General features: G+C 53.8%; 2 protein-coding genes across 5 annotated transcripts; both read right to left on the minus strand.

The window, feature by feature from the left end:
- Window positions 1-1,478: 1,478 nt before the first annotated feature.
- Dnlz (DNL-type zinc finger) lies at window positions 1,479-3,521 on the minus strand. Of its 2 annotated transcripts, none has more exons than XM_028772953.1 (3): window positions 3,186-3,521; window positions 2,712-2,851; window positions 1,479-1,741 (listed from the first exon to the last, which is right to left on the minus strand). In XM_028772953.1, the coding sequence occupies exons 1-3, from the start codon at window positions 3,411-3,413 to the stop codon at window positions 1,588-1,590; spliced, it is 522 nt and encodes a 173-aa protein (XP_028628786.1). In that variant the 5' UTR covers window positions 3,414-3,521; the 3' UTR covers window positions 1,479-1,587. The 2 variants fall into 2 exon arrangements, with proteins under 2 accessions (XP_028628786.1, XP_028628787.1); XM_028772954.1 differs by having other exon boundaries at window positions 2,712-2,855.
- Window positions 3,522-3,592: 71 nt separating this feature from the next.
- Window positions 3,593-12,473, minus strand: Card9 (caspase recruitment domain family member 9). Of its 3 annotated transcripts, XM_028772951.1 has the most exons (13): window positions 12,343-12,473; window positions 10,825-11,020; window positions 10,254-10,391; window positions 9,247-9,551; window positions 9,001-9,180; window positions 8,742-8,885; window positions 8,303-8,428; window positions 6,769-6,960; window positions 6,259-6,300; window positions 5,792-5,840; window positions 4,398-4,471; window positions 3,912-3,988; window positions 3,593-3,837 (listed from the first exon to the last, which is right to left on the minus strand). In XM_028772951.1, exons 2-13 carry the CDS (start codon window positions 11,006-11,008, stop codon window positions 3,738-3,740), a joined length of 1,611 nt encoding a protein of 536 aa, XP_028628784.1. In that variant the 5' UTR covers window positions 11,009-11,020; window positions 12,343-12,473; the 3' UTR covers window positions 3,593-3,737. The 3 variants fall into 3 exon arrangements, 2 of the variants coding, with proteins under 2 accessions (XP_028628784.1, XP_028628785.1); XM_028772952.1 differs by lacking the exon at window positions 12,343-12,473 and having other exon boundaries at window positions 10,868-10,924; XR_003712098.1 differs by lacking the exons at window positions 3,593-3,837; window positions 3,912-3,988; window positions 4,398-4,471 and having other exon boundaries at window positions 5,797-5,840; window positions 6,259-6,352.
- Between the last annotated feature and the right edge of the window lie 1,460 nt (window positions 12,474-13,933).

Here is a 13,933-nt window from a genome sequence, read left to right on the forward strand (position 1 = left end):
AGGTAGCCACACTCCAGGCAGGCTCAAATTGCTCTGGTGCTGGAAGGCCAGCTGTTGAAGATGGCTGTAATGGGAAGGGAATGTGGCGAGAGAGGCAAGGTCCCAGACAGGAGTCACACTGAAAGCACTGGTCTGGCCCAGAGGTACTAGGACTTAAAAGTCTCCACTGAGAGGGGGGAAAGAATGGAGAACTAAACTAGTAGAACAATTCCAGGCTGTCAGGAACCTGGCTACATGATTGGGAACCATGGCCCAGGGTGAGTCTGCAGAACAGGGTGAGGTATGGACGCTGCAAGAATGGACTCTGTGGAAAGTGAAGTTTCAAGTGAAATCCTGATATACAGGACAGCCTCCCTGGGAAGGAGGACTCTGGAGCAGCAACATGCAGAAGGCACACACAAGAGGGAAGTCCAAACCATGGGCTTCCTATCCAGATGGGATACACTAGATCCAGCTCTGTACTATCAGGTCTAGCCAGCTCCAGGCCTCCTCAAACCATGGTCCAGACACTTGAGGATGAGGCAGCCTAGCCAGGCTCCACTGGCCTCCTGCACTTGAAGGCCCACAAGCAACACAATTGGCCCCTCTGACCTCCGTGTCCTCTACAGGGAGCAGGCTGGAGTAGGAGGCTGGCTCTGCCTCTAGGACTGTGACAGTTTATACAAATGGCACAGGAGGCTCTGGTGGGGCTAATAGCAGGGTGTTTGCTGAGAGAAGGACAGGGGGTAATCGAGTGAAGGCACAGACTGCAAGTGCACCCAGCCTCCCACGGCCCAGAGTGAACTGCTAATCACTAGCTGAGGTCCCAGAAGCCAGGGAGCCATTGTGTCACTGTCAACTGGCTTCTCCACCCTCCTGTCCCAAGTTTTTCCCTGCCAGACAGACTGCTGACTAATATTGAAGGTCACAGGGCCCAGAAACAGGCAAAAGACTGTTTGTGCATACTCCTAAACACAAGAATATCCCTAAGGCATGTCAAACAAGGTTAGGAGACAAAGCGCACACCAAGGCAAGCATGGTGTGGCCCTCATCACTTCAACACCTCTCCTCTTGGGCCTCAAAACTGGAAGAATTGAGAGGGGCAGGCAGCTCATGGGGGAATGGGGGGGTGTATGTGTGTGGGGTGCCTCTGCCTGGATCACTCTCATTAGCCAGCCTCTGAGCAGCTACGGCTACTCAGAGCAGCCTGTGCTGCTACAAAAACCAAGCCTCAGGGCTAGGCTGGACACTAGCTCACACAACAGAACCCAGCGTGCTAGCCAGGGGATGGCAGGTAATATAGGAGGAAGTAAAGTGCTGTGAGGAACAAAAACCGCCCAAGGCCACAAGTCTAACTCAACAGCAGATCCAGCCCTACTTAGAACTATTGCACAGGGACAGAGACCCCTCTGAAGAGGCGGGTGGTCATGAGGCTGGGATTCTACAGCTACACAGTTGTTCTGACTTCAGAAGAGAAACACAGGAGCCCAGGCCCAACATCTGGAGGTGATGGCTGTTTACTGACAAGGAACAGCAGGCTTGAGAGGCTCCAAGTGAAGACAGTGACTTTTGGGACGACTGGAGTCCACAGCTGCAGAAGTGTACAGGTCAGCTCTGTTCCATCTTGTCAGGGTGGGTGGGATCCTCACCTCCTTCTGGGGTGGCAGGTGGTTCAGCAGCCTCCAGAATCAGTTCCAGAGCACTGTCACCAGACACTCGATGTACCTCCTCTCCTCTGGCAGCTAGGATCTCTTCAATGTTCCTGCAGACAGTAAGGGTAGCATCAGCCTTACTCTGGGCTCCCTCAAAGGCATCCCACGGTCATCTTGGGCCTGGAACGCTTGTCCCAGCATCCAAGTGACTCCAGTACTTTGCAGGCACCTAACAGCACCTTCACCAAATGTGTCTGTTAACAATTCCCACCTCATGCCGGGCGGTGGTGGCGCACGCCTTTAATCCCAGCACTCGGGAGGCAAAGGCAGGCGGATTTCTGAGTTCGAGGCCAGCCTGGTCTACAGAGTGAGTTCCAGGACAGCCCGGGCTATACAGAGAAACCCTGTCTCGAAAAACCAAAAAAAAAAAACAATTCCCACCTCAGAAGCCATCTCTCCTATACAGTGTACCACCTTGGCCCCACCTCTCACCAGGTAATGGCCATCCCTGCATTTCTGTCCTGTTCCTACAGATCAAAGCTGAGATTTCTCTGCAGCACAGATTCAAGAGGTGAACCCTAGAGACCCAAGGCCTGCACACTTATCTCACAGGCTAGCTCCTCTGTGGCTCTGCCCTTACTCCCACCACTGATTCTTCCTCTTAGAACATTAAGAAGCCATGAGGCATGGCCATAGACCCATCCTCTGAACTGGCTCCTGGCCCTCCCCACTGTTCTCCCCAAAGTGGGAACACCAACTGAAGGCCAGTGCCGGGCCATAGTCTGACACATACCCTTCCATTTGCCCTGAGTTGGCAAAAGACAAAAAGCCTCCACTAGAAAGTGACAAAGTCATTGGAGAGATCAGAGGTCAGGCAATGACAGAGGTAAAGCCATAGAGCTAGTTTGCCATATTTGGGGCCATTCATGGTTTATTTTAAGTTCAAATTAACTGTTTCCGGATCCACATGGAAGTTGGGCTGTCCAGGTAAAGAGAGAGGTCACAACAACACCAGGCACGGACCCAGGCTCATACAGGCCAACAATCCTACTGTTTCCTACCCCTCCCAGCTGGCCTCACCTCTTCCCCTTCAGGTCAGAGAACCAGCTTAGGTTGTCTGCGATGATGTGGTGGTTCTGGCAACCAGGGCAAGTCACGATGACCACCCCCTGGTGATAGGCCAACTTTGAGATGCGCTTGGATGACCGAGTCCCACAGACCTAGCTGGGTTAGAGAGGTGGTCAGGTAAGGTACACACATTAAAGTCCCACCCACACCCCCTCAAGGACTAACTCCATCCTGAGGGACAGCCTCAACCCTTTCCCAGATGATCCCATATAGGAGAGGCCAGCCCCTTCACTCCTATACGCTTGTCTCCTGATAATCCAACCCATCTCCTAGAAGGCCTTGTCCCTCATAGATAGATCCATTCCCTCCCAATCCTTTTGTAAAGACTCCGCCCCCTCCCAGTCCGTAGGATGCCTCCTCCATTTCTGCCAGAACCCTACACCTTCAGAAAACCAACCAGCTCTGGGTGCTGGCGACCGCGCCCACCTTGCAGGTGTAGACGAGCTGGTAGTGGTCCACTTCCACGCGCCCCAGCGCCGACACACGCCGTGATCTCGGCGCGGAGCTGGAGTTCCGCCAGCCCCAGGCCCAGCCCTGAAGTCTCTCCGCAGTCTTTAGGCGAGCCCCCGAAGCCCAAAGCCGCCACGGTGCTGTATCCCGGGTCCGCACACTACGAAGCAGTGTCGGCACGCGGCCCAGCGCTGTCCGCAACATCCCGTCTGGGATCCTTGACTGCTTCTTTTTGCACCACCCCGTGCGACTGAAGCTGCACCGGCCATTTCAGAAACGGGCACAGCGGCCGGAAGCGGCCCTCTTCGGCTTCCGTTCGCCACCAGCGCGCTACATTTTGTCGCCCCCTAGTGTCGCCCCGCTTGCACATCCAACCAATAAGCTCAGCTCGGTGGTCATTTTATTTAGCTGCATTTTTCTAATACTTGTACAACGCATGTGTAGCGTACAGTAAAAAAACAAAAAACAAAAAACAAAACCTCAGCATCCCCTCACAGTTACACAGATGCTCAGCCTCGGGGTGGTCCTCTAGGAGCCCTCGGTGTCGGTGTTGTCGCTGCCTGTCGTATTCTCGCGATCCCCTTCTCCCTGCCGCCAGCTGTTCTGAATCTTGCGGAGCGCCCGCTTCCTGTGGGACCCGCAGTGTAAGCAGGTAAGCGCAGGTGTGCCACCCGGCCAGCCGTCCTGCCCTCCGCCCCATACCTGCGGTAGTTCTCGAAGCTCTCCTTGAGGCGCCGCCGCTCCTTCTCCGGAGGCTCGCTGCTGCTGGGTCTCGTGCCCTGTAGAAGGAACGGGGCCAGCAGCTGGACAACCGGCTACCACGGTAGCCCTAGGACTCCAGCAGGTGTGAAGCCAAGCTATCTGGCCTTGGAGTCTACTGGACTCCGAGATGAATGAGCATGAGGTGACTAACCCTTTTTAGTCAGGTTAAGTGGAAGACTTCTTTGTAGTGAACAGCTGTATGAGTGTCCTTACATTGCTGCCTCCCTCCCCTGTCCAACCACCCTACATCTAGGGTTCTAGCCAAGAAGAGGGGCTCCAGTTAATGCATCAAACACTACCCAAATGTTACATCATATGCATGTACTACAAAGACCTTGTGATCCCCGGTGTCTAGGTGGAGTCACCCTCCTCCCCAAGATCAACCATTTAGTCTCCAGGGCTTTTGGGGACCCCAGTCAGCCTTACATGGGTCTGTGAAAGATGCTCCTTGTTCAGAGCCAGGAAGGGCTGCTCTGGGCTCTCCCTGTCTGCCAGGACACCTGAAAGGAAGAGCTGTGCTTGGGGGGCCCCATCTGGCATGGCCACCACCTCCCTCTGCTGACAGCCCAACTAGCCTTAGCTTAGGCCAGCCTATGGGCAGGGATCCTCACACGAGTCCAGTGGAGACTGCATTTCACAGACAGGAACAGGCTGAGCCTTTGGCTGCTACATCAACAGGGCTCCTACCATCACCCACCCATACCTCCCAAGCTGACTGTACCAAACACAAGGACAAACACAAGGGTAGAAAAGACTCCAGGTCCCCAGGACAGTTTGCTTATGCATACCAGTCCATATCACTGTTAGCTTGGCAACATTTCTGTGCCTAGTGGTTCCCATAGGTGGGGTGGGGGCAGCCTCAGTGGAGAGCTCAGGGCCTCAAGGTGAGAGGAAGCACACCATATTAGTTAGAAGAGTATTCACTCCAAGGGACCAGACCCAGCAGCCCCAGGTCCTGGGCAGACCAAGGCTCAAGCCTCCAGGCAGAAGTGTGCAGGGAGGGCTATGAACATCAAGAAAGAGGTACATAACAAAGACTCAGGGTATAAGAGCAGCCAGCAGCTCTGCCCCCTTCCCCTCTCATTTTCATAGTGCCTAACTGCTGGCATGCCTTCAAGGGAGCTGACTGCTCTTGTTTTCTCCTTGTGTGCTCACATGGAATTCAGTGGCCTCAGGTTGGGTCTCGGGGGCTGCAGTGGGTGACCGGTGCTTCTCCATCTACACCTCTTGTTCCCCTTTTGCCTTTGGTTAGAGCCTTGGCTGAGCTGAGGAAGTCTGTCTGACTTCTCACGAAAGCTCCCAGGGTTCCTCCCTGCACCAGAGCCTCTCACCACCCACCTTCAGCTACCCCAACTGCCATCCCCCAACTATTAGATCAGAGGAGTGTCCTGCCTGGCAGCCTGCTACTGTGGATAGTACAGCCCCACCTCCTTGCTTGCTGCCCTGTCCATAGCTCCACCACTCCACTCCTCAGTGAGCACACCTGCTTACTGGCTAGTATCTCCCTCTGCAGGAGGAAGGTTGGTAGGGAAAGATGGCCTGTGCAGGGTAAGGCCTCCACATTCACGGTCCTCTGAGCCACAGACCCTGAAACCTAAGCTTCACATTCAAATCAGATTCCTTATTCTCCAGGTGGGTTGGCCTAAGAGTTTAGCCCTTCACCATTTCCATTCCCTGCCTCAGGGAGGGGCATCCTTGGTTGGTATGAATACTGAGACAAAGTAAGTCACACAGCTGAGGATGGGCCAGGGTTTAGGGAGGCAAGGATAAGACTGCAGCCTAGATGCCTCTGGCAGTACATGGTATCCCCACCTCCTCACCTTTGTCTGAGAGCTGGGCATCCTCCTCCAGGTCCTGAGGCAGTGAGAGCTTCCAGACAGAAACATGCCACCCAGTTAGGCCATGGTACAAGCCACCATTGCCCTTCCAGGACTAGGTGTGGCCCAGCCCACTGCCTGCTTGACTCCAGCTCCTCAGTTGACATAGCCATCACTGTCACCCCTCTGCACAGAGATCCTCAGGGACTCAGTCCCAGCCAGGCCAACAGGCAAAGGAAACCCTAGCATGAATCTCCTGTCCTGAGAGCCCAGGATGTGGGCCTTGATCTGTGCCTCACTTTGCTCACAAGCAATGGCTTGGAGTTTGCCCAGCACTCTTCCCTGTATCCAGCCCAAAATGAGAGAAAAGGGACAGCCCAGTTTAAGGGGACAGGAGCACGTGGGAGATGAGTGGGAGGGCAGGTGAAGGTTGGAAGCCAGAGAGAGGCCCAGTCTGTGTCTACACTCACCTCCTGGGAGTTCCTGGGTGAACCATCCTCCAAGTCAGAGCTCTGTGGCCACAGAAAAGGGAGTTGGTCAGTGGGCTCTAGGGGTTCCAAGCACCTGGGTATGGGGTGTGCAGGGCATGGTAAGAGCACCAGCCAAGCTCCATCCTCTGGTGAGGCCCTGTACTTATCTCTAGATATGCCCAGAACATGTATTTCTTAACACTACACTGCCACGCCCCCTGAAGGTTACTCCTTGGTCAAGACCACTGTCCTTGGAGTGGTGTGAATAACTGGGCCTCGAGTTACATCTATGACTGTCACTTCACCATGAGGCGCTCTAAAGAGGAAAACTGGGATTCAGGAAGGCCAGGCATTTTCTAAGGCCACAAGCAGGGCGCCAGTCATGCCAGGCTAGGAATGGGGATGCTTCTGGCCTGCATGGTCCCTCTTGGAATCTTGCCTTGACCCCACATCCTCCCCAGCTCCCTCATTGCCCAGACTACCCTAGCTACAGCAGACACGGAGGCCTACCAGGATGAGCATGTCCAATTGCTGCTGCTTGAGTCTGCCCTCAGTGGCCAGTAATCGGCCCTCAGTCTGGAACAGCTGCAACTGCAGCTCATCTGCCTTCTCACCCAGTTCTCGAACCTGCTTTCGAAGCTTATCTTTGTCCTGAAAGCTTTGCGCACACTGTGCATGCAGTGCTTCCCTTGAGGCCATAGCCTGTAGGAATAGCAGAGGACACAACCTCAGCAAGGGACCTGGCCAGAGATGATGCTCTGCCTCTCATTTGGCAGTTCAGGTCTTAGCCCCTACCAGAGGTCCTGGCTGGATATCAACCACCCTGTTGTGCAGCTGGAGTTGCCGAACTGGAGGGATTCTCAAAGCAGTCAGGGCTCTTAGTACAAATGAACAAACACTGGGTGGAACAGGATATGCCCAGAATCTTAGCACTTGGGAAGTAGAAGCAAGATCAATAGTTCAAGGCCATCTTTTGACATATATGAGTTGGAGGCAAGATTGGGTTACATGAGACACTGTCTCAGAAAACAAAACACTGCAAAGAAGCAGCCAAAAATCTCTGTGATTTAATACTCAAAGTATTTCCTAGGAAGCCCAACTGAGTCCTGCATCCCCAGCAGATAGTCAGTGTGTGTTCCTGTCCCACCTATGTGACATATTTTATAAATTCTGGTTGCAGCTTGACATCAAAAACGGGATTCATAGGTATTCTTTTTTTGTTGTTTTTTGTCTTTTTTTGTTTTGTTTGTTTTTTGTTTTTTGTTTGTTTTTTCGAGACAGGGTTTCTCTGTGTAGCCCTGGCTGTCCTGGAACTCACTCTGTAGACCAGGCTGGCCTCGAACTCAGAAATCTGCCTGTCTCTGCCTCCCAAGTGCTGGGAGTAAAGGCGTGCGCCACCACTGCCTGGCGCATAGCTGCTCTTAAATGAACACAATGTGTTTTTCTTTTGTCTCTTGGAAAATAGTTTCATTATCCCAAGCTGGCCTCATATTTACTACTAGCTGAGGATGGCCTTGAATTTATGATTCTCCTGTCTTTACCTCTAAATGCTGGGACCGGAATGTACAAACATGGCTTTTTGAGACAGGGTCACACATTGGACCCCAAAGTGGCTTTGAACTCACTGTAAATCAGGCTGCCCTTAAATTCACAGAAATTATTTTGTCTCAACTTCCAAGTGCTGGGATTACAGGTATGAGTTGCTACTACTGCTACTGCCTCTACCAGAGAACCACCACCAGTTCTTCTACCAAATGCTCCCTACCCCCAACCTATGCCTCCAGCAGCATCCTCTCCCCTGCTGACATCTCCACCTGCCCTTACCCTACCCAACAAAGGGACTACATCATTCTCCTCCTACATGAGTTCTTCCTTTGAGTAAGGTAGACTTGACTACATTTGTACAAGCAGTCCCAGGTTCTATCTGTCAAGTCAGCTTGAGCATAAATAAATAAAAAATGCTTTGACCATGACTCCAAAAGCTGCTGTACCAATACCCCAACACTCCTTGTTCTCAGTTTCTGAACACAAGCATAGCACCTACCTGGTCCCGCTCAATGGAGACCTCCTCCATCTGCTGCAAGATAGCCTCGATACGGTCCTTGTACATCTTGGCATCCTTGCGCAAGGCCAGGCACTGCAGCTCAGACATCTCCTTTTCCTCCATGCACTACAGGAAGCATCATCCAGCCTCACTGCCTCCCGTCCCCTTGGGCTGGACTCAGGGCAACCACTCCAGAGCACATAAGATGGGTGTAGCTGGGATAATGAGGAAGGCCCAGGAGTCCCAGTCCACAGTAGGCTAACTTAGTCTAAAACCATGGCCTTGGCCACCATCAGTCATCACATTGTAAGCCCAAAGGGTGACCTTAGCTGTGGACATGACACCACTGTGCACTAGGAATTGATAAAGGGGAGACAGTGAGCTAGGTCCCAGACCCCACCATCCCAGTGGGCATTGCTTGCCTGCCCTGGTCTCTCACCCGGGTCCGGAGGGTCTCAGCCTGGCGGAGGTCCTTGCGTAGGGAAAAGATGGTACTGGCCTGCTCCTGGTGTTCTTGGAGTGCCTGACGCCAGTCTTCCTCCAGCACTTGAATGTATGGGCTATTTCTGTCTAGCTTACCCTCCTGGAGGTGGCAGAGGGCAACAAGCCTAGCTGAGGAGGCCCACAGTGCCACAGCTACTGCAGTTGTACTGTCCCCTGCAGATGTGAGGCCTGGTGCACAGTGGCGGTCTCCCTACCTGCGCAGAGACCTCCAGCTCTTGCACCCGGGCCTGCAGCAAGTCCTTTTCCTGCTGCAGCTCCCACAGCAGCTCCTGGCTAGGCCGTTGCTCCATGGCGTGCCTGAGCTTCAGTGTGTGTTTGCGCTCCACCTTGCAGTCATCCTCAGCCTTCATGAGGCTGTGCTTGAGCTGGTCCACCTGTGGGTGGCCCAGTCAGCTACAGCCTCCCCCAGACCACTCCCCTGCAGTGGAGCAAGTGCTCACCTCAAGCTGCAGGTCACGGTTCCGCATGAGTGCTGTGCCTTTCTCTTCACTGAGACGTGCCAGGCGCATGGCCAGGTCATAATTCTCATCCTTGTAGCGCTTCAGCTCCGTGCTGCTCAGCTCACACTCTTCCTTGAGCCGCTGTACCCGCTCCTGGTGCTTGCGCAGTAGGCTGTCCTTTACCCTCAGCTCCTTGATGAAGTCATCCCTGGAGCTCAGAAGGGCTGTCAGGTCCTGAACCTTCTTCTGTAGCTTCATGACCTCTGTCATCAGCAGCTGCGTCAGGCCCGACTCCCCTGAAGCATCTAGGGACCATGCAGTGTCAGAGAGAGTCTGTGGCTATCACCTGTGGACCCTGTGTTTTTCCTTGTCAATAAGTGTGTGCTTGAAGACTAGCAGTTTGAGGGACAAAGGGAGCACTCCTGGCCTCCCACAGAGAAAGCTGGCAGGATGAGTCCCTCAATACTGAGGGACCCACTAGGCCCAGTCTGCCTTGCTGTCCCTCACAGGAGAACTGAGATTCACCAGGACCACTCACATGCCAAGACTCCAGCTGTCTCCCCCCAGTCTCTGTTTTTGGAGATGTCTTGCTATGTAGTCCAAGGCTGGCCTCTCACTCAAAGATCTGCTTGTCTCTGCCTCCAGAGTACTGGGGTTAAAGGTGTGTGCCATCACATTTTTCCCCTAGAAACCCTAGGACTCTGCCCTTGGATGACAACTGGGCCATGCAGAAATGGCACTTCAGAGGGCTCACCACTTCTCAATGAAATTTCCAGGCTGTGAGTAGGAAAGGGCAGAGAAGTGCTCCCCTTCTGGAGACTAACAGGGCCTCAGCAATCCAGGAAGGCCCTGCCCCTGAGATCCTGAGAGTAGTCACCAAGGACCACTCCCCTGATCTACATCCTAAGGCTTGTACCAGACTTCTTCACTCCAGTGCAATCATAGAAGCCAGGACCACGTAGCACCTGAGTCCACCCACAGCACCAACCCACACCTGTGCCTCTCACCAATGATCATGGAGAAGACACGTGCTGGCTCCTTGCCAGTAACTTTCCTGTATAACTGAGGGTAGTAGAGTTCCAGACTCTCAAGGAAGGCTACATAGCCCTTGTGGCCTGTCCGCTGCAGGATGTCCAGGAGCACACCTTCAGGTGGAAGAGGCAGAGTCAAGGCCAAGGTCTGGGTAGATGGAGGCTCTTGGGGATGGGTAGAATGATTACTCTGGGTAGATTTCCCAAGCTCTAGACACCCCCTCCCTTCTGGGCCCTACCTAGCAGAGGAATCTGGGCCATTGAATAAGGCACCCTGCAGGTCTCAGCCTAGGTGGGACAAGGTGCTGCCTTCACTCTGGTGGCTCTCTCAGGGCTTGAACAATGGTGGGGACTCCCCTTCCTCCACTGGGCAGCAGCAGGTAGACATGACAAGAGGGGGAGAGACTCTCACTCATATATCCTACATGGAGATGGAGCTGTGTGGGGCAAGGCCAGGGCAGTGAGTGGAGCATGCAGCAGCCTCTGCCTGGGTGTCTTGTGGGGATCGTGAAGGACTGGGGCCTGCTGGTGTGGGAGCAGCCCTCACCCACTTTCCGCTTGCGGATGACCAGGTTGGGGTCACTGAGCACCTGCTCCTCATCATCAGGGTTCAGGACTTTGCACTGGCGCAGGTAGGGTGTGATCCGTGAAGGGTCAATGACGGAGATGAGTTTCACCCGGAAGCTCTCCAGGGCACTCCAGCACTGGTCGTCATTCTCATAGTCGGACATGTCCTCTGTAGGCTGTGGTTATAGTTGGGGAGAGCAACTGAGGAAGTGCCCACCTTCTGTTCCCTGCTGGCCTGGACCCAGGCCTGAGTGCCAGGGCAGGGCTTTGGGCAGGGTCAGAAGGGACTCATTCTAGGGAAATCTGAGGGCGCAGCCTCACCTCCTCAGCTCTATGGACAGTTTGTGAGGGAAAGCAGAGGTCCATAGACAAGCCCCTCATCAGGCCACCTGTCACACTCACCCTCCCCAAGTGGCTGTCCTGCCTCTGTCACCTCAAGCTTTCTCTGAGTCCTGTGGATATGCAGGGAAGGGACGGGTTGGGGTCTAAGAGAATACTCCTTGTACAACAACCCTGTTCTAGCTTCTGCCCTCTACCCTACAGTGCTCTGGCATGCTCTGGAGGTAGGAGCTTTCACCCCTAGTGGCCATCCTACATAGTACCTTCTTGGGTGGCATGGACCCTGGCTGGCCAGTCTCCAGATTGGGACTAAGAGAGTCAGGTTGGTTGGAGGTTTTCTCACTCTGCCAGGGTGCCAGGCCTGTGTGTGACTTCCTCATTCCCTGACAGGCCCCGTGTTTTTCAGGCCTTCCGTTGTAGCCTGCCAGTGATGCAACAGCCCTCTGCCTGTGGCACGGTGCTATTCTGGGAGGGCAAGTAAGGGTTGGCCACAAGAGCATGTCTGCCTCCCTGCTAGGCTGGAGGACACTGGAAGGGCAGGCAATGTCAGTCACAGCCTCCAGACATCTGCTGTGGCTTCCCTCCAGTTTTTCAGGTGCTAGGCACCAGTAAATCCTGTGCATTTTTGCCACCAGATGAGCCCTGGCCTTCGGCCGCACGATAGGGATCAATCAGGCCAGTTGTACATAGAAGGATTGCTTATGTGGAGCTTCCTACTGTTTCCACATGTAGACAAGTGAAGCCTCAGTGAGTATGGCTTCAATGACGATAGAGCCAAGCTAAGGTGGCTATAGAGAGCCCCTGGCTCAGTCCCCAACCCCAGGAGAACACTGAGATCCCGCCCAGAGGAGCTGCATCTCCATGGCAGGCTTGTTCTTCAGAAGCACCTCTAGGTTTCCTGCTGTACCTTCTGGTTGACCCAGTGGATGGACATTTCTCTCAACCTTGGGCCTGTTGCCTGCCATTCCAGCCCCACAGCCACATGGTCCCAGCACTAGAGGACTACACTGCAATGTACAAGGATTAACCAAATGAAGGGATGAGAAGGAGGCGGCCACCTGCCTGTAGGTACTGACTGCTGCTCCAGGGTAAACGCTCCAGGATGCCCAGCAGTCACCACAGGTTTCCAACCACCTTCCAGGAAGGGCACTGAACTTACCTCAGGGTCTTGTGGGAGCTGCCTGCCAGCTGGATGCTGCCTGGGCTATGGGCACACCAGGAGCCTTGGTCTCTGGAGTGTGGAGATGCTCCCTAACTGGAGAAGGGTGGAGCCATGAGGGAGGCTGTGCACTTCCTGATGTGTTCTGGTTGACGCCACAAGCCAGCCAGTCCTCCCGCAGGGGGACAGTCCCTACTGGTCTACCTTCTGATTGGCCCATCCAGGAACAGAACAAAGGGAAGTAGAAGTGCTCTGGGAGCAGAGGAGCCCTCCCTGACTGCTCATCTGGACTGGGGCCCTGGAGCCACAGAGAATCTGAATATCTGGCATTGTGAATTGGCGGTCCAAGGCCAATTCAAGCCTGGATCCAGGCTTCTAAAAGCTGCTTTTTCAACATGGCCCTGTCTCATATCCTCACCTCCCATCTAAGGACAGTGGTTCAGGGTAGGTGCAACAGCACAACCCTTGGTCAAAATCCATAGGCTAAAGGCAGCTAGATACAGCCTCTACTTCAGGGCGGCCCTTCAAGAGTCAACCTGAGATGGGCATGGGGACCTGCTAGCCCCGCCCAGCCAGTGGCTGTTAACCTGAGATGGGCATGGGGACCTACTAGCCCTGCCCAGCCAGTGGCTGTTAGACAGGTGCTGCTGCCTAGCTTGTGAGATGGGTTGAGGCAAAAGCTGTGTGTGGGAAGGGTGAGTGGGAAGGGTGTGTGGGAAGGGTGTGTGGGAAGGGTGTGTGGGAAGGGTGTGACTCATACAGAGCAGAGCCCCAGCTGGCTCCTTCCTGTGTGCCTTTCTGCTCGTTCCTGTGGGGTCTTGATCCTACTTCCAAAAGCATCACTCAGGAGTCCTTTTTGGCCTGCGGGTGGGGGTGGGAGGGCACACTGCAAGGGACTGTGCCTTGCTGGGTTTCCAGGATGGCAAAGAGGGGTCCATGGCTTTGCAGTCACTCCAGGAAGGAGATCAGAAGGCCTCCACAGTGATGTCCCCAGACAGTAAAAATACACATCATGGTGTCTTCTTAAAAGAGTTAATAAATGTGAAGCTCTTGCCATTTTCTCCTGAATGGAGAAAAGTAGTGCAGAGGTTAGAAAGAGCCAGGATGCATGATGTGCCCAAACAATGGGCAACCACTGCTGGTGGTTCGTGCATGATGGGCCATCAGCCAGGGTGACTGCTGGTACAAGCACTAGGACTAGGCTGGTCATACCATTTTACTATGAGCTGGAAATTTCCCACAGAGGATGAATATATGTAAGAACTAAATCCTGGAGAGCCAAGGGCTCAGGACTTACAGAGTCTGGTGTCATGATAATACTAAGAAAAAGGAGAGAGAGGGCTGGAGAGATGGCTCAGCAGTTAAAAACACTGACTGTTCTTCTGGAGGTCCTGAGTTCAATTCCCAGCAACTATCTGGTGGCTCACAACCATCTGTAAAGGGATCTGATTCCCTCTTCTGGTGTGTCTGAAGAGAGTGACAGTGTACTCACATACATAAAACAAATCTTTTTTTTTTTAAAAGGGAAAGACAAGATCCAATGGGGTGTTGGCCCCATGCCAAACACAAGCCTCCCATCACAAGGGGGAGC

This window comes from Grammomys surdaster, unplaced genomic scaffold (assembly GCF_004785775.1).
Source record: "Grammomys surdaster isolate TR1022 unplaced genomic scaffold, NIH_TR_1.0 219, whole genome shotgun sequence".
In the NCBI taxonomy this organism is placed as follows: Eukaryota; Metazoa; Chordata; class Mammalia; order Rodentia; family Muridae; genus Grammomys; species Grammomys surdaster.